Source organism: Carcharodon carcharias, chromosome 16 (assembly GCF_017639515.1).
Source record: "Carcharodon carcharias isolate sCarCar2 chromosome 16, sCarCar2.pri, whole genome shotgun sequence".
Classification (NCBI taxonomy): Eukaryota; Metazoa; Chordata; class Chondrichthyes; order Lamniformes; family Lamnidae; genus Carcharodon; species Carcharodon carcharias.
Window position 1 is genome coordinate 100,327,607 of NC_054482.1, and position 24,439 is coordinate 100,352,045.

General features: G+C 43.0%; 1 protein-coding gene across 1 annotated transcript in view; it reads left to right on the top strand.

Annotated features, from left to right (window-relative positions):
- bcar3 (BCAR3 adaptor protein, NSP family member) overlaps positions 1 to 24,439 on the top strand; it is a 179,788-nt gene that overhangs the window by 11,425 nt on the left and 143,924 nt on the right. Inside the window, exon 2 of the mRNA XM_041208661.1 lies at positions 23,468 to 23,599. Coding sequence (XP_041064595.1) covers positions 23,507 to 23,599 — 93 coding nt within the window. The 5' untranslated portion in view covers positions 23,468 to 23,506. The remainder of the gene's footprint in view (positions 1 to 23,467; positions 23,600 to 24,439) is intronic.

Here is a 24,439-nt window from a genome sequence, read left to right on the forward strand (position 1 = left end):
AGGGAAGTGACTGAAGGCACAGCCGAAGGTGTAAGCCTTGAGATGCCTTCTGAAGGCAGTGAGAGGAGGTCATGAGGCAAAGGTGCTTAAGGAAGAAAAGTGTAGGAGTGTGGTGACTAAAGGGCACTGCTTTGAGTAGTGGAACAGAATGGGGTTGGAGAGGGGAACAGAGCATTCCAAATGTTGGTTTGATGTTAGGCTTAAATCTGTAGCAATTACAGCAAAGACACCCATGCCAGACTGGGGTTCCTGAGCCACACCAGGTGATGTTTAACATACATGAGGCACAAACTACTGTTTTACAAAATGGTGGGCTGCCAAAGAGGGATGTACAGCTTGAAGACATCCAGTTTGTACAGGGTCAGCTGGAGGAAGCATCTGAGGTGGGAGATGAAATTAGTCCCAGAGGTGTGAATTCTCAGGCAGGGCTCACAGCTTTGGTTACCAATGTTGAGCTGGAGTAAGTTCCAGCTCATTCAACAACAAATTTTATTCATAGAGGGCCTTTAACATTGTAAAACCCCATGACACTTCACAGGAGCATTATCGAACAAAATCTGACACCAGGTCTTGATGACAGAGATTCTGGCAGATAGCAACAAGGTGGTTGTGGAATAAAGGCGTGGAGTGAGGGGTAAAGGAGAGTGTTGTCAGAATGTGAGGAAATTAAACCAAAGGCTAATTAGCATGTCGCTGCCAAAGGCCCACATGTGGGTGAGTGCAGCCTTAATATATTAACTGGTCCTTTTGTATGTTATCCTTAAAAACTATGTCCAAATTTTCAAAATTGCTTTGATGTTTTCCACTGTCTTACCTTTTTGATTATGTCCCTTTTGTGTAGCATAAACAGGTGCCAGCGAGACAAACCTTTTGTGAAGCTTCATTAGTAAAGAAAAGGGAAAGAATTGTCCCTCCCAATTTTTGGTTGTTCTCCCAGGGGTTTGAATGCCTGGGGTGGTTGGATTCCTTACCCTTGTTGAACAAGTGATGTAAACAACATAGAATTCTATGCTAAACATCTCAACTGCTGACTTTGACTAAGTCGATTATTGTCTGACCAGCTATGCAAATCTAAGCTAAACGAGTAGAGGAATTTTGTTTGAATCTGATTTTGAACAAGTTTTTGGGGGCACTGTTATCCAGTCTCTGTAACTCGAATGTAGTGGATTTGAAAAAGTTTGGAAATTCTTGTCATTTTGGAGGTGAGTTTACGCTAACTCAGATTTTGGAGCACAGACATATTCAGCAGTAGCAATGTGCAGAGCAGGAAGGGGGAGGGGAGAACACATTTACAAAGGTTAAAAGCTTTTGTTATTTGGTTCCTTATTTACCACGGTAACTGTAAAGCCAACTGAGAGAAGACAAAGCCATTTTGTTTTCCTGTTATCCTTAACATTTAGATCTAGGGACTATCCCTGATAATTAGGGAAAAGGGTCAGGGATCTAAGTTTTAACATAGAGGAAAAATTTATTCATGCTGCAGTTCCTTTCCTTTTCCCAGGGCTTGGTTCTCTGTAACCTGACATTGTAATGCTGGGACTTGACTTTGCTAAATTGCCTCGATGCCATGCCAAGCAGGCAAAGATTTAATTAGGTTATTTTTTACTGAATTTACATTGTAGAATTGCTTTGGGAAGTAGTTCTGCAATTCCCATTTCTGAAGAAATTAGACGGTTTATTTGAACGTGAAGGTGGTGGGGAATGGAGAGCAGTTACCACAGCAACCAAATCTATGTTAAAACAAATAGTTAGCCATCTTGTAAAAACTCATATTCCTATGTTTTAAACTGACTCTTTTTATTCAAAAGGGAGCATGTGACCTCCTAGTTCTGTCCAATAATAAGCTGATGTGGTCTGGTTACCATAAGATCTGGGGACCCAGGTTAAGTTCTGTTAAAACCCAAATGTTAATTTTCACACACGAGCACAGCTGGCCTGACTTTAGACTGATGTACTGTCTCAAAGATTTGGGACAGGTAGAGAGAGACGGACATACAGGGTCCCAGAAAGAGAGACAGGGGCGGCAGCTGCTGCAGTCTGTTAGCTACCGAACAGAATGCGTATGGGAAGATGTTTTCTGGTCTGAGACCGAATCTGTAGAAATTTATTGCCACTGGAAGATTCATCCTAGTGTCATTGGGGGAAGGGATCACCAGAGAGGGCCATGCTGCTGGGGGTCAGTTCAGGATTTTGTGTGAGGGAAAGGACCTTAAAGGGTCACTGAACATTATGACAAGCAAAATGGGGAGAAATGAACCTATTGGGAGGTGGGAGTAACTTGGACTGATTCCTGTAAAGACTGCAATTTTGCATAGAGTGTGCTGTAAAAAAAAATGCAGCATGGGGTTTTCAAGAGCGATAAAACAATAAAAGAGATGTCTCTTCTGTAAGTTAGTGTATAAGTTGCCTACTAAATAATGTTTAGTTAATTTTGACGTCAGTTTGTTACAGTAAAAGACCTAATGTGAAATCTTGTTGTGCGTTTCCTTTTAAGTCTGTCACTAGGTATTTAAAACTCTTTCTTTAAATGTCATTGGTCTTTCTGGGAATTGTAACAAAATCTACATGGGTGGAGAAAGACTGTTTACAGGCCAGCAGGAGCGAATTTACCACTGCAATCTTGGGCAAAAAATGGTTTGTGTTTCATGGGGCGACTATAACTAGCCTTAATTAAGGGTATGTTCTTTTGTTGAAATAAGAGCTGATTCAAAGTAAATCCTGGACAAATCTTTATAACAGTGTGAACTAAACTAAACAACCACCACTGTATAATTTGCCTTCCGTTGATGTGCATCTGGAAATATACAGCCAGTCAATCAACTTCTAAAAAGGAAAAGAAGGAACAAAGACTTGTATTTACATGGTGCTTTTCATGACCTCAGGATGTCCCAAAGAAGCTCCACAGCCAATGAAGTACTTTTGAAGTTCTGTCACTGTTGTAATCTAGGAAATGCTGCTGGCAGTTTGTGCACAGCAAGCTCCCATAAATGGCAATGTGATAATGACCAGATAATTTGTTTTAGTGTTGTTGCTTGAGAGAGAAAGATTGGCCAGGGTGAAGAGACAAGTTAATGATTCCTGGAGGGGGTCTACATTTTTTTTTTCTTGTCAAATTCTGAAGGTCCTGCTCTCTATTTGCTGCCATTTCCATTTTGATTTCATGTTTCCAGCTCTTCTCTCTAGCTGGTGTTTTGCAATAGTTTGATTTCACCAAGCCTGAAACCCTTGATCTGAGATTTAGTCAACTGATTAGAGAAGCTCACAATTTTACACCGTTGCCCCTCAAAGGGGAAGGGAGGCAGTTCAAACATCCTTTATTTGTGACTGTATATGAGGCAGTGCTTGTGAAGTGCTGCATGTGGCTCAGCAGTTGCTTTTACTTTACCTGTGTAGTTTGGATTGTAAGAGAGTGGTGTCTCTGCACTGGCTTTCACATTTGTGTTGGCAAAATTGTAGACCCATTAAAAGAGGTCCCTCTCCTGTGATTGAAGCAAACAAGTGCTAATGTAACAAGAGTCTTATCCTGCATGTGAACAAAGAAAGGCCATCTTGCAATTCTTTGCCACCTTTCACAAACTCACAATGTTCCAGAGCACTTTACAGCCAAGGAGTTACGAACATACAAATTAGGAGCAGGAGTAGGCCACTCAGCCCCTTGAGCCTGCTCCGCCATTCAATAAGATCATGGCTGATTTGATTGTAACCTCAACTCCACATTCCCACCTACCCTGATAAACTTTCACCCCCTTGTTTATCAAGAATCTACCTACCTCTACTTGAAAAATATATTTGAATAACTTTTGAAGTGCAGTCAGTGGTAAAACGTTGAAAAAAATGGCAGCCAATGTGTACGCAGCAAGAGCCCATAACAGCACTGATAATGACTAAATAATCTGTTTATAAGTGTTGGTTGAGGAATAAATTTTGGCCAGGACACCGAGTACTACCCTGTTTTTCTTCAAAATAGTGCTGTGGGATCACATACATCTGAGAGAGTAGACTAGGTGTCACTTTAATGCCTCATTCAAATGACAAGACATCTGACAATGCAGCACAGAGTGTCAGCCTGGATTACGTTCTCAAATCTCTAGAGCAGGATTTGAACCTACAACCTTCTGACTCAAGAGATAGGAGTGCTACCCACTGAGACACATGGCTGAGCAGTTTTAAAGACTTGCAATTTAGGAGCACCGCAGTCACTGTCGAAGAAAGCGATGAGCCCTTGAGTCAATGCAGTCATTAGTAGAGCCACATAGTTGTTGCTGCCTGACTGGTTTACAGCATTTTCTGTGAACTTGTGAACATTCCGCATGGCAACAGCAGGGGCATTATTGGCCCTGGAGAAGGCGGCAAGGACCATCCACAATTTCTGCTCCTGATTGCTATTGGACAATCCTTGCAGGAACTGGCCTTGACTTGATGTTGGATGACAACAAGACCAGGCTTGGCTGTGAAGCCTCCTGCAGTTGGCATTCACTGTCAAAGCTCACGGTTGACAAATGGCCAACTGAGCAAAGCACTGGACAGTGGCTTACACAGTGTAACTGTAACCAGCAAGGAGTTAAGGCCTCCTGGAGACAAAGCTGAGGAATGATGTGTGGGAGTGAAGACACATTCTAGATGGCAGTCACACCACCAGAGGGAGATGTAGAGTGAGCCTACTCCCATGATATAGGAGCCCCTAAAAGGGAAGGTGCAAGCAACTGTCTAAAGAAGGTTAAAATGATAGAAGATGCATACTTCCAACGATTCAGTGTAGTTTTATGAAGGAATGTTGTTTGATACCAGTAGAGAATGCAGCATAGTATTTGCTCACTGGTTGCTAATTATTCCCATGATGTCACTTCATGTGCTTGTAATAGTTAAGTGATATTTTTCTTTGGCAGTTGGCTGCCCTGCAAGAACCATATTCATTGTGTAAAACGCTCTTAAATACCAACACTTTGTACAACAAGTGAGAGTATCTGTGTGGGAATATGTTTCCATGGAGACCATGTGGCAGCTAATGATGTACTCGAGTTTGAAAGGAGTTGAATATGATGAGACCTTTTACAATAGTTGACGAGGTACTAAGTGAACTGGGAAAGGTTAACCCAAAGCAGTATTTTAAGCCAAAGTGAGGAATATACAAAGGTCCAAACTGGTAAAAGAATTACATTAGGAAACATTTTTTCACTCCAAGTGATCAAGAAATGGTCTTCTGGCTATAGTAGTGGAGGCAAAAAAACATTCTGAGTTTATCCAAGAGGCAGTTAGATGCCATTATAGGGGGTTGTTACTTTTTATGACAGGATAAGCTAAATGGGCTGAAGGGCTTCCCTAGACTGTACTGACTTTTGTGACCTTTTATGATCACACTGTACTAATTGCAACCAGGCATCAAACAATCTTTCAGCCTATCATGTTCAACAGAAGCTAGCGTCCATCAAGTCACTTTTCTGAGGTAAAAATCTGAACAATTAAGAGTGGAGGTTTACTGCACTGGGTGGAAGAGCATGAAAGATTTTTGCAATTAATAATAACTTGGCATGCAGTCAAATATCTTTGCTTTTGTCATACCCAGTTGAGAGTCCTGAAATATTTTTCTGCTATCTTCGTCTGCTTTCATTGGCTGGATGTGATCACCATGGTTGAGGTACAGATTCCTACCTTCCCATTAGTTGCCAATGATCACCATGCCTGAACTCATTGGCACATCCACAGCGGAAGCTAATGCAATTTCTCAATCTTGCATATGACGGAGTTTTCAGTTCTTGCCCCATCACCGTGGGGAAGAATTGAAACTCCATCTGACTTGCCAAAGCAAGGCACTGCTACTGGAAGCAACATAGAGACACTTGCCTTTCTAGGTGTTAAGAAATGCTGGCAAAGCCTGGTGGAATATCTAATGAGTAGGTGAGGAAAATATTAAGTGTAAAAAGGACTGTAACACAGTATAGGTGCATACAGAATGGTGACTCACTGGTTCATAACTTGACCCTAGATGCCAGTTATTGTTTGTGTTTATCAAAAAAACAGCTTGTCCATATACAGAAGGGGGAGGCAGGTTTACATAGTTCATACCTGATTAGTCATTCCGTTCCATTCCCGCCTAAGCTTGTCAAAGTGATTACCCTGAAATAGCATGCAGTGAATTTGCACACCTCAGCAATCTAGCCTAATGATCAGGTAATAAGTACATAAAAGTGTTTACTTAGAGAGTAGTATTTCTCCTGCATCCCCTTGTACTTTGGCCCAGACAATACAGTTTTAAGTTGTCTGAATATCCCTGCGGAATGTCAAAAAGCTGTGATCGCTTCAAAATGCACACACTAAGCGTGTTTCGTATTTAGCGTAGGTTTGATTTTTTTCCCCCACTTAGCAACTCCCTCCAGGAGAGAAAAGCTAAAGCTGGGGCACTACTCCACAATTCTCAGGTCGACATGGCAATCAGCCCTTGGTATCTCCTCCTGTGAGTGTGGTCTGTGAGCACTGGTGCACAGTTTTAATCGTCAGAGCCAGTCCTGGCCTCATCCGGATTTTGAAGTTCACATGCAAGTGCTTCTTGCAGGAGCCAGTTTTCCAACCCTAGTTGGGGACAACGAGCCAAATGTATTGCACCTTTTTCTCTGTTGATGCCTTGATGGGTAAATGAGTTGGCTGGTAGCCCCCCACCCCCGCCCCCCCCAACCTTATTTCCCCTTTAGCCACCTAGACCACATGCTCTAGAATTCCCCAATATTCTGCCTCCCCCAATACCATCCAGGGCAAACAGGCTTATATGATCAGCAATCCATCCACTGGCTTAAAAATCAACCAGTGGGAAGCACTAAAAAGCGAGATCCTTACTGTACAAAGTAGACATGTCCCCTACAAAAATAAGTGTGGTACTGCCAAATCTAGACCTCCCCTGGTTATCTAGAGGAATACAGGGGAAAATCAAACAGAAAAAGAAAGCATACGATAGGCACAAAGAACTAAGCACTGCAGATAGCCTAGACGAATATAGGAAGTGCAGGGACAAAGTAAAAAAGGAAATAAGAAATTCAAAGAGGGGGCATGAAAAAAGATTAGCAAGTAAAGTTAAAGATAACCCAAAGATGTTTTACCAATACAATAATGCTAAAAAGTTAAGGAAAAAGTGGGACCTATCAGAGATGAAGATGGAAACTTGTGTGTAGATGCAGAGGCTGTGGGAAGGGTTTTGAATGAATATTTTGTCTCTGTGTTTACAAAGGAAAGGGAGGATGTATATATAGTAGTCGAGGAGGAACACTACGAGATATTGAACGGGATAGTCATAAAGAGAGAGGAAGTACTCGAAGGGTTGAAATCCTTGAAAGTTGATAAGTCACCAGGGCCAGATGGATTGTTTCTGAAGCTGCTGAAGGAAGCCAGGGAGGAGATAGCAGATGTTCTGAGAATGATTTTCCAATCTTCACTAGATACAGGGAAGGTACCGGAGGACTGGAGAAGTACAAACGTAGTTCCATTGTTTAAAAAGGGATCAAAGGAAATGCCAAACAATTATAGGCCAGTTAGTCTTACATCAGTGGTAAGCAAATTAGTAGAATCAATCTTGAGAGATAGGATTAACTGTCATGTGGAAAAGCATGGACTAGTCAGGGATGGTCAGCATGGATTCGTTAAAGGAAGGTCTTGCCTCACAAATTTGATTGGATTCTTTGAGGAAGTGACAAGAAGGGTTGATGACGGTAGTGCAGTGGATGTTGTGTACATGGATTTTAGCAAAGCATTTGACAAGGTCCCATATGGCAAATTGGTCAGGAAAGTAAAAGCCCATGGGATTCAGGGTAATGTGGCAAACTGGATAAAAGGTTGGCTTTGTAACAGGAAACAAAGGGTAATGGTTGATGGAAGCCCTTGCGAACAGAAAGTTGTCTCAAGCAGTGTTCCACAGAGCTTGGTGTTGGGACCCTTGATATTTGTGTGAAATATTAACGATTTGGATGTGAAAATGGGGGGGGGCACGATTGGGAAATTTGCAGATGACACAAAGATTGGCCGAGTAGTGGATAGTGTAGAGGATAGCCATAATCTCCAAAACGATATAGATGGGTTAATGGAGTGGGCGGTAAAGTGGCAGATGGATTTTAACATAGAGAAGTGTGAGGCCATACATTTAGGGAGGTCAAACAGTTACAGGGATTACACAATAAATGGGAATATACTAAGAGGGGTAGATGAAGTGAGAGATCTTGGCGTACAAGTACACAGGTCCCTGAAGGCAGCAGTTCAAGTAGACAAGGTTGTAAAGAAGGCATATGGAATGCTGTCCTTCATTGGCAGAGATATTGAATACAACAGTAAGGATATAATGGAATTGTATAAAACACTGGTGAGGCCACAACTGGAGAATTGTGTGCAGTTCTGGTCACCACATTACAGAAAGGACGTGATAGCTCTGGAGAGAGTGCAGAGGAGGTTTACAAGAATGTTGCCAGGGTTAGAAAAGAGTAGCTATGAGGAGAGATTGGATAGGTTGGGGTTATTTACCTTAGAACAAAGAAGGCTGAGAGGTGACTTGATTGAGGTGTACAAAATTATGAGGGGAATAGATAGTGGACAGGATAAAATTGTTTCCCTTGATGGAGAATTCTAGAACCAGGGAACATAGGTTCAAGATAAGTGGCAGAAGGTGTAGGGGGGACATGAGGAAGAACTTTTTTACGCAGGGGCTAGTGGGTGGCTGGAATTCACTGCCCAAGTTGGTGGTAGAGGCAGAAACTTTAAACTCTTTTAAAATGTACCTGGATCTGCACATTAAGTGCTGTAAGCTGCAGGGCTATGGGCTGGGTGCAGGAAATTGGGATTAGGAAGGGCATCTGGGTTTCCTCAAGCTGGCATGGACAAGATGGGCTGAATGGTCCCCTTCTGTGCTGTAATTTTTCTATGGTTCTATGGGACAACACCAGTGCACCATTGTTGCAGTGTGCGCTTAGCTATAGGATACACTGTAGCAACTTGTCAAAGGCTTCTTTGACATTGTCCAAACACACAGCTTCTACCAAAGGATGCATGCATCACCTCCAAGTTCCCATCCAAGTCATGCATCATCCTGATTAGGGTGGATTATCACCATTCCTTGTCACTGGATCAAAATCATGAAACTGCCTGCCTAAAAATCACTGTTAAGGTTCCTTTACCACAGACCGCAACAGTACAAGAAGGGCAGCCCACCATCACTTTTTCTCAAAGGCAACTAGAGATGGGCAACAAACGCCAGCCTTGCCACCCACAATCTGAGCATTTTAAGAAAAACCCTCTGCCTCTCCCCTCTAACTCCTCCATTCTTAAAACCCAACGGACATCTCTTTGGTTTAATGTTCATTTTTGTGATGACTGTTCTGTGAAGTTTATCTACATTAAAGACCCTGTACAAATGTTGGTGGTGGTCTTGTGGTGCAGTGGGTAGTGTCCCTGCCTCTAACCCAGAAGCTTTGGGTTCAAGTCCCACTTTGGGTATTAGATGGCTAAGGAAGCTGTGTTCATAATGCAGTAAAACAGGTTGAGTATAAACTTGTAAATTCTTCCCACATACTCCAATGGCTGGTGTTAAGAGTGGGAGAGATTCCTGGTCAGCAGTGTATGGAAAGCAAGTTGGAGGCTCTACCATCACTATTCATAGCTCCAGGCTACCACATGCATGTAAAAGTGAATGTTGCCACAGCAACTCAGACTCTGAGTGAGATATAACACAGCCACCATCATAAATGTTGATCTTGGCTGTAGAGGTTCTATGATTGATCTTCCTGTCCCTGGAGAGGGAGGAAAAAAATTATTTGAGGTCCACAGTCTTGATCACCAACCAATAGCCTTTGCTTGAAGGTGTACCTGTTTTAGTGAAGGAAGAGTTTAGCCCAATTGTGACAGCCGCTATGGCCATACAGTCTAGTGAGATACCAATAATGGGAACTCCAACCAGTGCATGTGGTACTCCCACAAGAGCTAGCTCCTTCAGGAAAGAGAGGAAGTTTGAAGAGTGAAGAAAAAGCGACCGAGTATTTTGTTTGGATATATATAACTGGCTCCAATCCAATCAGACAGGATTAAGTGTAATCAACCACCCAATCACTGCGATAAATTTAACTAAAAGATTGTGACATTCTCATTTGCTGTCAATGTAGAAAGAGCAAAGTAAATTTATTCTGTGATTAGAGGATTAGGTAGTAGGTTAGACACACACTGGAATGAGTCAGTCTGAGAAGCTGCTGAATGTAGTTTTTTGACAGCTTGGATAAATCCTACCCAGAGCATCTAAAAGTATTCCAAATCCTTCCAGCGAGGAGGAGGATCACCTAAAGGTAATGTAACTCAAAATACTGTCTTGTGATCAGATCCATTTAAATGAAGCAGTTAATTTATTAATCTGGTGATTATTAGTTGGAAAGATAATTGTGGAATTGAACATAAGATTGCTTTCATCCAGAGTCAGCCTAATGTTGGATTATTGAGAACCCTAAGATCAAAATGAAAGAAACCTTCATTGACTGGTGCTGGGTTCCTGGTTCCGCCCTCAATTAGCTTGAAGTGGCCATTCCTGGTATGTGAGCCAGGATGGTGAATGTTACCAGCCTTTTTGACTGACTATGAAGGGCATCACCAATAAACTTGCTGCTCACCAAAATGCCCTAGATAGTGATCAGGAGTAGGTAATTTTTTTTCTTCACACCCTAGCCCAGGGAGAGTAAAGCTGATGGTAGCACCCAAAGAAGAGGCACAGATGTTACAGATGTTCTGTCTTCCTGCTTGTTCTGGAGTCACTGGCACCATGGGACTATCAGGATGAGAAGCTGTCCAGGATGTCTCATGGAGGAATTGTGCTTAAACTCAATGCTGCGTGCAAGAAGTTTTGGAGCTATCTTTGTAGCAAGTCTTCAAGAAACCCAAGAAGTGTCATTTTTTTAACGGTCATGTGTTGTTGTTTTATTTAAATAGAGAAAGATGCAGAACTCCGAGGTACAGAGGGATCTGGGTGTCCTGGCGTATGAATCAGGAAAAGCTAGTATGCAGGTACAGCATGTGATTAGGAAGGCATATAGAATGTTATTTATTGAAAGGGGAATGGGATATAAAAGTAGGGACGTTTTGCTACAGTTGGTGAGACCACCTCGGGAGTACTGTGTACAGTTTTGATCCCATTCCTTAAAGGATATAAATGCATTAGAAGCAGTTCAGAGAACGTTCACTTGACTGACTCCTGGAATGGGGAAGTTATCTTTGAGGAAAGTTTAGACAGGCTGGGGCTGCATCCATTGGAGTTTAGAAGATTGAGAGGTGATCTTATTGAAACAGATAAGATCCTGATGGGACTTGACAAGGTGGTTGCTGAAAGGATGTTAAAGAGACTTGCTTGTGGAAGAGACTAGAACTAGAGGACACACTTCTTAAAAATAAGACATGGAATGGCCATTTAAGACAGTGATGAGAAGAATTTTTTTTTTTCTGAGGGGTGCGAGTCTTTGGAACTCTTTTGCCCAGAAAGTGGTGGAGGCAGAGTCATTGAATATTTTAAGGCAAATGTAGATAGATTGTCTCCCTTGTTAGCCAAGGATTTATCAAAGGTTTATTGGGGGGCTGGGGGTAGACGGGATGTGGAGTTGGAAAATCAGATCAGCCATTATCTTATTGAATGGTGGAGCAGGCTGTAGGGATGGAATTGTCTGCTCCTAATTCCCGTGTATGTTCTTAAGTGTGTATGTTTGCCACTCCATGTGTTTTCTGTCTGCCGGGGCTGTCTTTCTTCCAGGGTCTGAAATGTTTTGAGGTGGTGGCATAGTGGTATTGTCACAGGGCTAATATTAGATAACCCAGGGCAGTGCACTGGGGACCTGGGTTCAAATCCTGCCATGGCAGATGGTGAAATTTGAATTCAATAAAAATCTGAAATTATAACTCCAATGAGTCATCATCATGAAACCATTGCTGATTGTGGTAAAAACCCATCTGGTTCATTAACGTCCTTTAGGGAAAGAAATCTGCTGTCCTTACCCACATGTCATTCCTGATCCGGTTGACTCTTAAAAATGCCCTTCGAACCGGGGCAATTAGGGATGGGCGATAAGCGTTAGCCTAACCAGCGATGGCCACACCCCATGAACGAATTTTAAAAAAAAACTGAAAAGCCGAGAGCTTTCAGTACCTGTCAAAGAGAACGTTTAAGAAATTAGTCATCGTTTGCTCGAGTTTTACGCATTGTTTAATCATAACATTTTAACTTGTGATCTTTCTGCACTAAAGGAAGATGTGAAGGTATTCCTTCGACTTCCAAAGTCTGGAAGGTAGCACTGCATTGTAGTGCTTCAGGCTCCCGGATCGCTCTCAGCACTGTCGCCTTAGGTCTCCCTAATCCTCTGTCACACACACACAGCCGAGGGTCTGCTAGTCAAACAGGATAAACCATCCGGGTAAACACAGGTAATTCATTCAGATGGTAATCGGGGAGATAGCTGGTGGGGAGGAACATGCTCTGAATCCCGTGGAGGCAGGGCAAGGAAACATTTCAAAATGAAGCAACATTGACGGACGCAGTGCTGTCGTGTGGTGAGGTAGGTTGGAAGTTTCAGCGAAACACGAAGCAATTATCTGAGAGGGAAAACATTTTGTTGCCGGAGATTGGAAATTGATGCAGCGTTTGCTTCAAATTGTAAGCTACATAAGTGAATGCATGAGGCCGCTTTGTGCAGTTTTATTCTATTGCTGTTGAAGGCTGAGATATTATAGGGTGCTGCCTGTAATTTATGTAGTAATGAATATGTTTGAGCAGAGTTAGTGCAGCCTGTGGCACCTGTAAATGTTGTTGCGCTCTAGCCACGCGTTGTTTTGATTTGTAGCCTCTACCTACGAGTGAAAAACCTGACCATCCCACTTCTCTGATTCAAATCTTTAACTGTCTTGTTTCTTTGACATCACAGTGTTGCCTTGTTTGTGTCTTTGTAACGTGATGAGTAAGGGAACCTGAGAAATTGCCGTTTTCTTTCTGCAAAAATGTTTTACTGACTTCATGTGTTGGCCAGGGAGAGTTTTGAGAGTTATCACCTCATCTCTGATCTGCATTGAACTGATTGTTCCTGTTTGACCATGCAGCTGCTTGCACTGGTGCTAATATATCTACAGAATCCTTCAGTTCTTGAAAAAAAATCCGTCAGTTGAAATTGCAGAGTGACATTAACTTCCTAACCAATCCAATTATGTTAAATAGATTAACACCCTGGTTAAAATGTTAGGCAGAGGAATGTCATATAAGAACATTTGTACACAGGAAACTACTTATTTAAAATATATCATTTTAAAACTTGATATGGTATCTACAGCTTTTACACCTATTTAAAGCGAGATTGAATTTAAAGAAAGACCTTTCAGTTATACAGCACCGTTCACAATCTCGGCATCCCAAAGCTCCTTACAGCCAATGACTGTAGAGTACTCTGTTGCAGTAAAGGAAATACAGGAGCTAGTTTATGCACTACAAGGCCCCACTAGACAGACAGCAATGGCATAATGACCAAATAACCTAAAAACAAAAAAACTGCGGATGCTGGAAATCCAAAACAAAAACAGAATTACCTGGAAAAACTCAGCAGGTCTGGCAGCATCGGCGGAGAAGAAAAGAGTTGACGTTTCGAGTCCTCATGACCCTTCGACAGAACTAGTTCTGTCGAAGGGTCATGAGGACTCGAAACGTCAACTCTTTTCTTCTCCGCCGATGCTGCCAGACCTGCTGAGTTTTTCCAGGTAATTCTGTTTTTGACCAAATAACCTGTTTTTCTTCATGATATTGGCCAAGGGATAAATATTGACCACGACACTTGGAGGCGGTGGTGGGGGGATCCCCTGCTTTTCTTCAAAATGGTACCATGGGAGCTATTCCCACACACTTGACAGGGCAGAAGGAGCCTCGGTTTAACATGTCATCCAAAAGATGCACCTTCAACTTGGGCAAAAGTGTTCAGAAAACTTTTACCCAATTAGGGTTGAGGTGAGAACAAGGAGAACCATGTGCCGCTTTTATTACAATGCCATCACATGAGTGTCTTTCAATTTGATCTGTATCAGTACATTGTGTATGTGGAACTGGACAAAAAATGTTTGGCGGTTTTTCTTTTGGGAAATGGCATTCGTTCAAAATATTTTCATTGCAAACAACCCATCATTAATCTTGATATAAACAGTAGTTTGGCAGTACAGAATTTGAGTATTGCTGGGGAAAAGATTTTTTTTTTTGTCTAAGCTTTTTGTCTTGGTGATAGACATTCATTGGTTCATTCCCCAGGGCAATGTCTTGACCAATCAGAGCCAAGCTGCCTGGTTTAAATTTCAAACAATGCTTGGCAGTTAACTGTCAATCACCATCCACTGATGCATTCTCCATGGCAATGCCTCTACCAGAGCCCACTTGCCAACCTTCTCATACAGAATAAATATGTTGTTTCCCCTGATATTTGGCATTTTCTTACAAATTGTCCTGATGAGTGCAAGATAAAAAGTTTTGACAAAAAATCTCTTTTTCAGCAATAATTAATATATGGTCTTTTCCAAATCCCCAAAGTGCAATCCCCAAAGCACCATTGAAAATCCTGGCTAAGCTCATAATTTTGTTTTAATAACCCTGGTATTTATTTTGTTCAGTCACCATTAACCCATTTTACTGAGGTAACCCAACATCACTCTTAGTGAATCCAGCAGGCTTACATTGGAATTCTGATCTAATGGCAAAAGCACTCACTCACACCACTATGCCAGTAGCTAGTGAATGCCAAATCACCAGTGCAATGAGGGGGTGGGGAGTGACTTTCATCTGACTGCCACCTTGAAAGATTCTTGCACCCAATAACTGTGCGAAGCCCACCTGCCCCATTTTTTTTCCTTAGCATTATCAAAATGAGCTTTCCACCACAAAAAAAGCCAGGAGCCTTATTTCAATATTTCAGTTCATGTGTTATGGCACCTGTAAAGGTTTGCTGCAATGTTCAGGTACCATTGGGTGGTGTGCACGTGTGGAGCAGAGTAACAAAAATCCTTAAAGGAGCTGTTGGAGGCTGCTCCATAAATATCATGATTAAGTTTTCTAAATGGTTCTTGCAGGCCCAGGATGACCATGAATGTTGGTCTTTGTGTTCTTCCTGTCCATCCTAGCTGCCAAGGGAGTGCATGACCACTCTCACCCTACCATTCCCCAATCGGGCAAATGTAACAACGCATCTACAACCATCCAATTTGCACCAGATATAAAATTCAAATTCCCCACCCCCCAGAACACACCCACTCCCCCAGCCTATCAATGTGGAGATTTTTGAAACCAGTCATACCTCTTATAACTTCAGGTCTGTGTGCCAGTTTCCCAAATAACACCACTAAATCCAGCATGTAGCTTGGATTGTCCATATTTCTCTCAGTTTACAGTTTTACTAAGATAAAAGTAAAATGCCGTGGATGCTGGAAGTCTGCAATAAAAGCAGAAAATGCTGGAAAACCTCCAGACCTGGCAGCATCTGTGGAGAGAGAAACGGTTAATGTTTCAAGTCCATATGACTCTCTTCTTCAGAGCCGTCCTTATCTGGTCTGGCCTACACCTGACTCCAGACCCACAGCATTGTAGTTGGCTCTTAAAATGCACTCTGAACAAGGGCAATTATGGATGGGCAATAAATGTTGGCCTAGCCAAAAACACCCACATCCCATGAATGAACAAAAAAAACATGCTGTGCTTATTCCCATTTACAATGTTGTACTATTAGCATTCTAAATAGACTGCAATATTTATTATAGTACTGGTACAACATGTGCTATTCTTATTCTAAGCACAAAGCTTATTGTGTCAGTACAATATTCCTGATTGATAACAGAGGCTGACACATGAGTGCAAAGGACAAGATTTTTAGTCAGAATTGTCATGTGGATAATCCTCCTTGGTCGTGTCCTGAGGTCCCATCATCATATGGTCAGAAGTGATGCTGTTTGCTGATGATGCGCGGTATGCAGTTCCATACTCTCTTTCTCAGATAATAAGGCAGTCTGTCCCCACTGCCATTAACAGTCCCCATGTCTTGTGTCCATGACATCCTTGTCGATCTCTCCCTAGTCCCTACCTATCGCTGACCTTCTATCCTGCTTTACCTGCTCCACCCCCTTAAACAGTGTAAATTCCATCACATTTCTGCTTCTCTTTAGCTCTGAAGAAGAGTCACATGGACTCAATGTTAACTCTGTTTCTCTCTCCACAGGTGCTGTCAGACCTGCTGAGTTATTCCAGCATTTTCTGTTTTTATTTTGTTCAATACTCAAGGCCACTCCTCAGATTCGATAGCTGTATCCAATTAAGAGACTTGGTGAGTCCCATGAAGGAAAACAAAAATTACTGAATTACTGGTCAAATTGGAGATTAGTTGTCTGCTGATTAGTGTGATGATAAAGTTCATATTTATTGATTCGTCTTGCCCTTTGAATGTTGCAGGGAAATTTTATAAGGCTGTTAAAGCATACAGGATCCTTGGCTTTATAAATAGAAGCAATAGATAATGCAAGTTTATAATAAACCTTTATAAATCACTGGGCAGGCGGTGGTATAGTGGTATTATCACTGGACTATTAATCCCAGAGACCCAGGCTGATGCTCTGGGGACCCAGGATGAAATCCCACCATGGCAGATGGTGAGATTTGAATCCAATCAAAACTGGGATTATAAGTCTGATAATGAACAGGAAACCATTGCCGATTGTTATAAAAACCCATCTGGTTCACTAATATCCTTTAGGGGAGGAAATCCTTACCTGGTCTGGCAATGTTCCCTGAACAAGGGTAATTAGGGATGGGCAAGAACTGCTGGACTAGCCAGTGACATCCATATCCCATAATAAAAAGAGCTCAACAGGGGCATCATTCTTGCAGAAGATGGAGAGGAGATTTACTAGGATGTGGAGGCAACTAGAGTTTGCCATCCAGGCAAACTTTGCAATAGCTGCCAGGAGTCTAGCCCCAAGGACCTGAATGAAGCGCTGCAAAAAGTTTAATGATCTCACATAAATAGTTAAGGTCAGTGTATGTACCTGCAAATGCCATATCCCACCGACTGCACCACCAGCCTCATACATTACTCAATGTATTGAAGCCCCATCATGGAACTACCAGTAATCTCAATCAATCCGGATTCTTACCTAGCATTCCTAACTTCACATCACCCTCAAATACTTGGTACTGCAGCCAATCTCATACCCACACCCACAGCTTGCACAGACTACCAGCTATTCCACCATGACAGCCAAATCATCCAAACACATTGCATCACCCTCACGGATGTCCCTTGCAGGACTAAGTGGTGCATGACCAGAGGTAGCAGGAGCTAACCAGGGAGATCGGCATGGCTACAGGTGCTCACCTTGATGGAGGAGGCAACGATTTAAATCATTGCAGCAATGGCATGGCTGAGGCCATAGCCTGTAGTGGGGCTGAAATGATCAAAGATGATGGTATGTTCCTGCCTGGTCCACCTTTTCAAATCCCACCTCCCCCTCGTGCCACTATCTCTCATAATCTACAGATAGCGTAAGGGTGACCTTTTCATTTCCCTTCTCCCCTCATCACAATGCTACCTTGTGCCTTTCTCCTTTCAAATAGCCAAGAACTGAGATCTGGTCAGGCAGAGCTGAAAGAGCAAGAGGGGGAAGGGCAGGAAGACAGTGACGAAGAAAGGCTCGATCTCACTCAAATACTGACCCTGCAAGCAATGTCATGGCTTGTTTAGAGCCAGGATCCACATGTGGTTTGACACTGGACAATTTTGACTTGTAATTGGGTCAGTGGATGAGGGTAGAGCAGGGGGAAGCTCATTGGAGACCATGGTTGCTTCTGCAACAGAGGAGTAGGATGAGCACTTTGGGGTAGACGAAGGCTGATGGGTGTGAACAGTGAAATGCTTGGAGCGCAGAAAGCTGGCAGCTGACGTCCAGAAACATGGACACGCAGAGCTCGGAGTGTGGATGCAACAGTCAACTCCATTAGCACACTTGCAGACCTGGTCATGATGCAGCTTCTGATTCACTGCAGCACACCCAATGTCTAAGTGCTGCAGTGGCAGTCATGCAAGCTCAACTTGCTGCCATGCAAGTTCAGACTGCTGCAGATACAATGATTCAAAGGCATTTGTAGCATATCACAGCTTCCAACACCTTTACTAGGATTGCTGGGGTGAGTGCCAGTGGCTCTGCAGAGCACACACCTGCTGCCCTGCCCTTTCTCATGAGTATTCATGCTCTTTTAAGAGGCAACCACATTGCTGTGGAGCTGGAGTCACACATAGGTCAAACCAGGTAAGGATTAGTAAACCAGATGGGTTTTTAATGACAAATCGTTTCTAAACTTTTAATTCCAGATATTTATTGAGTTCAAATTCCACCATCTCCTGCGGTAGGATTCGAACCTGGGCCGCCAGGTCATTACCCTGGGTCTCTGGATTACCAGTCCAGTGACAGTATCACTACACCACCACCTCACTCCTTGCTGTTCCCTGTCACCCAGCCAGCTGAGACAGCTGCTGTGAATGGCTGGGTGGTGCTGTCCAAAGCCTGATCTTCTAAGACCGGAGCTGCGCAAGGCTATCCCGCAGGGCCATCTGCAGTCTCCCCCACTAAAGGTCAGCAGTTGTCTACCAGGCATGCTACAACCACTGAGGCAGCGCTTCAAGGGAGGACTAAGACAGGCGAAGGCACATGGAAGACAGGTACCGGGGGAGGGCGCAAAGGTGATTAGTTGACTTGTGTATGGTTTAATTTATAAATTTGGTTTGGAGTGTTTTTTTTTCCATTGGCTTTTATTTCAGCATTGCGGCCAAGTGTTGGAGAGAGGGAAGTTAAGATGTGAGGCTGTTGGTGAATGGTGAATTAGGGTTGTGTTAGTGGTACCGCAGTCAGATGAGTCAATTAAAGACAGTCTGACTAGAAAAGAACTCCTTGTTCCTCTTCAACAAAAACAGAATTACCTGGAAAAACTCAGCAGGTCTGGCAGCATCAGCGGAGAAGAAAAGAGCTGATGTTCCGAGTCCTCATGACCCTTCAACAGAACTGAGTGAATCCAAGGAGAGTGGTGAAATATAAGCTGGTTTAAGGTGGGGGGGGGAGAGAAGTGGAGGGGGGTGGTGTGGTTGTAGGGACAAGCAAGCAGTGATAGGAGCAGATAATCAAAAGATGTCACAGACAAAAGAACAAACGAACACAGAGGTGTTGAAGTTGGTGATATTATCTAAACGAATGTGCTAATTAAGAATGGATGGTACGGCAGTCGAGGTACAGCTCTAGTGGGGGTGGGGGGGCATAAAAGATTTAAAAATAATGGAAATAGGTGGGAAAAGAAAAATCTATATAAATTGGGAAAAAACAAAAGGAAGGGGGAAGAAACAGAAAAGGGGTGGGGATGGAGGAGGGAGTTCAAGATCTAAAGTTGTTGAATTCAATATTCAGTCTGGAAGGCTGTAAAGTGCCTAGTCGGAAGATGAGGTACTGTTCCTCCAGTTTGCGTTGGGCTTCACTGGAACAATGCAGCAAGCCAAGGACAGACATGTGGGCAAGAGAGCAGGGTGGAGTGTTAAAATGGCAAGCGACAGGGAGGTTTGGGTCATTCTTGCGGACAGACCGCAGGTGTTCTGCAAAGCAGTCGCCCAGTTTACGTTTGGCCTCTCCAATGTAGAGGAGACCGCATTGGGAGCAACGAATACAGTAGACTAATTTGGGGGAAATGCAAGTGAAATGCTGCTTCACTTGAAAGGAGTGTTTGGGCCCTTTCAGTCCTTATCAATATAAACTAATAAATTTAGCGATAGAAGGAACCAATAATAATGACCAGTGCTTTCATTGTCCAGAAATATTATCATGACCAATTGTTTGAATGCTGATGGGATGAATGTCGAAAGGTCAAACTTTAATTATTGATTTGCACCGTGAACATACAAAGTCTTACTGGCTGAGCAGCGAGCCACCCAGACAATGTAGGTCCCTAGGTCAATCACCCACTGCTCTGTGCTGAGTGAGGGGAGTCCATAGAAATCAGCTTCAACCCTTGGGCCAGAGAGGCCAGAAAAATTATTTGGTGTTCCTGCTTGTGATGGGTACTCAGCTAGCCAGCAAGTGCCTGAACAGTACATGAGGACAGAATTGTATAAAACAGTGGTGAGTAGCTAGATAGTCATTTGCTGTCAAGCTTCATGTTTTAAGGTCTGTTCCCCAGTGTGCTGCTAAAGACACAGTGCACCCCAATCAGAACACCAGTGAGAGGAGGCGTGAGGAGATAAATTAAGCGGAAATGTTGGAACACAAATAAAAACTATTCAGAGCTCACTTGTTGATTGCAGAATGAGTGTCCTTGTTCTGTTTTTGTTGTTTCTTTTTTTGCAGCCTTATTCTCTTCATTTCAAGGTCTGTAATAAAGCAACAGCTTACAGAGCTCTGCTTATCAGCCAGTCTTGTTCCAAATATAAAAACACAGTCTAATGTTTTATTTTGGTGTGGGTATAAATAACTGTTCAAAATATTTGCTGTCAGGTTGGAGGCAATGTTGACAAGGCCACGTTATTGCTCCTCCCTTGTTTTGTGAGGAGGCGGTGGGGGGTCTTGTCTTCCGGTGAGTGTTTTCCAACTGAGCGGCTTGGCACTTAGTTGTTTCTCAATTTCCAACAAGTGTCTGAGCTAACATATTTATAGATATCAGACGTGCCTCAGTGGTTGCACTTTGTCATCTGAGCCGGAAGGTTGAAGATTCAAGTCCCACTCTCTGGAGAATTGGGCATAAAATCTAGGCCAACACTCCTGTGCAGCACTGAGGGAGTGCTGGACTGCCAGAGGTGCCAACTTTCAGATGAGATGTTAAACCGAGGCCTTGCCTTCCCCTTCAGGTGGGCAGAAAAGATCCTGTGTGACACTATTTTAAAGTGTCAAGAGAAACTGTCCTGGCCAATATTTATCATTTCATCAACACCACTAAAAACACATTGTCACATTGCTGTTTGTGGGATCTGGCTGTGCACAAGTTGCAGCTGTGCTTCCTACGTTGCAATAATGCCAACACTTCTAAATTCGGTGTAAAGTGCTTTAGGAGGTCCTGATAGATTTGCATTTGTATAACGTCTGTCTCTCCTTTCTTACTTGTTGGGCTGGATGGGGCAGGGGTGATCGGGTGAGTATCTGATGTCCAGTTTGGTTGTTGCAATAACTTGGCAGCTTTCGGAGGCTTTTTGGGGGGGGGTGGGGGGGCGAGATGGTGTGAGGCTAATCCATAAATTGTCAGATTTATTGAATTTAATTTCATAATTTGTCATGGTGAGATTTGAACAGCTGACCTCTGAGTTGTTAGCTCAGTATCTGCACAAACCAGCCCACTAAAGGGGCTGTGTACCACTGGCTGCACTCGGCATCCTCAGTGGACCTTTAGGGAATGAAATGCAGTTTTCCTTTAATTCGTGCTTGGGATGTGTGTCACTGGCTATGGCAGCATTTATTGTCCATCCCTAATTATCCTTGAAGGGGTGGTGGTGAGCCTTGGTACATCCACAGTGCTGTTAGGAAGGGGTTTCCAGAATTTTGACTCAGCGACAGTGAAGAAACAGTGATTATAGTTACAAGTCAGGACGGTGTGTGGCTTGGAGGGGAACTTGTATGTGGTGGTGTTCCCATGCATCTGCTGTCCTTGTCCTTCTCGGTGTAGAGGGTTTGGAAGGTGCTGTTGAAGGATCTTTGGTGAGTTGCTGCAGTGCATCTGGTAGATGGTACTCATTGCTGCCACTGTGCATCAGAGGTGGAGGGAGTGAATGTTTAAGGTGGTGGACAGGGTGTCAATCAAGCGAACTGCCTTGTCCTGGTTGGTGTTGAGCTTATTGAGTGTTGTTGGAGCTGCACTCATCCAGGCAATTGGAGAGTATTTCATCACACTCCTGACTTGTAACTTGTAGATGGTGGACAGGCTTTGCAGGGTCCAGAGGTGAGTTATTCGCAGCAGGATTCCCAGCCTCTCAGCTGCTCTTGTAACCACAGTATTTATATGGCTGGTCCAGTTCAGTTTCTAATTAATGATAACTCCCAAAATGTTGGTTGTAGTTCTGTACTAATCTGATTGCACTCCTGTCACACCGCAAGGAATATATAATGGGTGAATTATTTACACAGCCTTTTCTGTCACTTTTCTTCACTCCTGTGCAATCCCCTCCCCTCCTGAAGCAATTGATTCCTTTGCTGGTCTAGCACCCTTTGATATTTAACAAAAATGGTTATTATTTATGGATGACCCAGTGGCTGTCAGTTGATTATTTGATCACTGGGGGAAGTCACTTGCTGCCTTTCCTGGCATCTTTGTACACAGAAACCTAATGGCCAATGGATAGAAATGAGTGTGAGTCACCACCTCTCTAGCCAGGGGCACCAAGACCAGCTGTAATGCTTCTATTGCCACCCCAACTCCAATCAATTAATGCAGCACTGACCAAGGAATTAAATTCAGGACGTTCTAAGCAAATGTCTCGGCCACTGGCTGAATAAACTGGAGAGTTTTTAAGAGGAGATTTTCATTGTTACTGTTGCAGTGTGAATTTAGGATTAGCATATGCCTGAGCTACTGGTGGAGAGTCATTGATGCTCACTTAATTATCTGTCGTGATTAATGTGTAAGCGAAGGGGTTTGAAGCAGGCAGCACTTGCACTGCTGTCCTGCCTGATCTTAGAATGCTATTGACATTTCACGGAGACATTTGCAGCATCCCACCAAGAGGACTTATGACGGCAAAATGGTTCCTGCTGCTGCTGTTATTGAATCAATAGTGAAACAAGTCAAACGCAGAATCTAGTTGGAATTGCTCAACAACATAACTGTACAATTGACAAATATTTACATAGTGTGGGGCATTAGTTGTAATTCAACTTTTCTGATGCAAGAGTGTTGAATTGTATTATTCCATAATTCAAAATCAGTAACTGGTCCCTCCCTGTCTAATATGTTAGCAAATGCTTAAGACAGGCAGTAAGTTTTTAGTGATTTCAGTCTGAGAACAACTGAACACTTCCTATCTTGGGTAAATAGTGATGAGACTTAGTCCTGTATTTAATATTTGATATTGACTCCAGTGGGGGTGCAAAGCAGGAGGTAGTGGCCCCCCACAAAGACCAATAGAAAAATGGAGCAGGGTGCTTAACAGACAGCCAAGCCAGCAGTAGCTGTTTTGCGCTCTGCTGTTGAATGCTGCCCCCTTTGTCTTTTTGTACACTCCCAATTTATGCCTGAGGACGGGTGATCAGATCAGAGTTTTTAGTAAACTCTCTGGACAAACTAAAACCTTGAGAGTAGAGGGAGTGCTGAAAATGACTAAATATTTACAATACAGATAAGTTTGAAGAGCTCCACAAGAGAAATACCTTTCACTTTCATATCAAGGAATGTAGTTTTGCTTTCTTGTTTTGCTTGTATTGAAAGTGTCCATTCCTTTTCTCATCACAGTTTCTGGAGCTGGTGTGAACAGAAGGACTGTGTGCGTTTATGATGAAGCATCTTTCAATTTCCAAGTGGCTAGCCCAGCTGGGGCTGCCTGAATACTTCAAGCTTTTTGATGAAGAATATGATGGAGTGGAGGTGAGTGTGGCAAAACTGAAGAACAATTCCTAATGGGATAGTAAACTTTCCACTAACTACAAAAGTAAACCTTTCCCATTAATACAATGTTAAGAACATTTTAATAGATGGCGGAGCACTATATCATATCTAGTTGTTGCGGGAAAACTGGACTAATTTTTCACTCCCTAGCCTACGATTATTGAGGTTAATTGTAGCTCCACCTGCCATTGAGATCAGCTAGCTCGTTGCAGAGTCGGCACCAAACCTGGCACTTTGCTGGCTGATGGGCTTAGTTCTCACAGAGGGAAGAGAAGCCAAAAGGGCTGGGGGAGAATATTATCTGCTCTGCTCTTATTCTGCTTTTTCAGTGTTGGAGAGCTATTCCTATATTCCATTCTGGTTACAACATTCCCGCTATGTTATGTAACAGGAATCTAAGACAATTGATAGTCGAGGGGTGGGAATTTCTCCTTTTGATCTTTGAGATAGCCGACATGAAATAGTTATTGGCACCTAATTTCCTGACGTTTACAAAGAACAAAGAAAAGTACAGCAGCACAGGAACAGGCCCTTTGGCCCTTCAAGTCTGTGCCGATCATATTGCCTGTCAAACTAAAACATTTTGCGCTTTCAGGGTCTGTATCCCTCTATTCCCATCCTATTCATGTATTTGTCAAGCTGCCTTTTAAACACCACTGTCGTACCTGCTTCCACCACCTCCCCTGGCAGCGAATTCCAGGCACTTACTACCCTCTGCTTAAAAAAACTTGCCCTGCACATCTCCTCTAAAGGTTTCTCCTCTCACCTTAAATCTATGTCCCCTAGTAATTGACACTTCCACCCTGGGAAAAAGTTTCT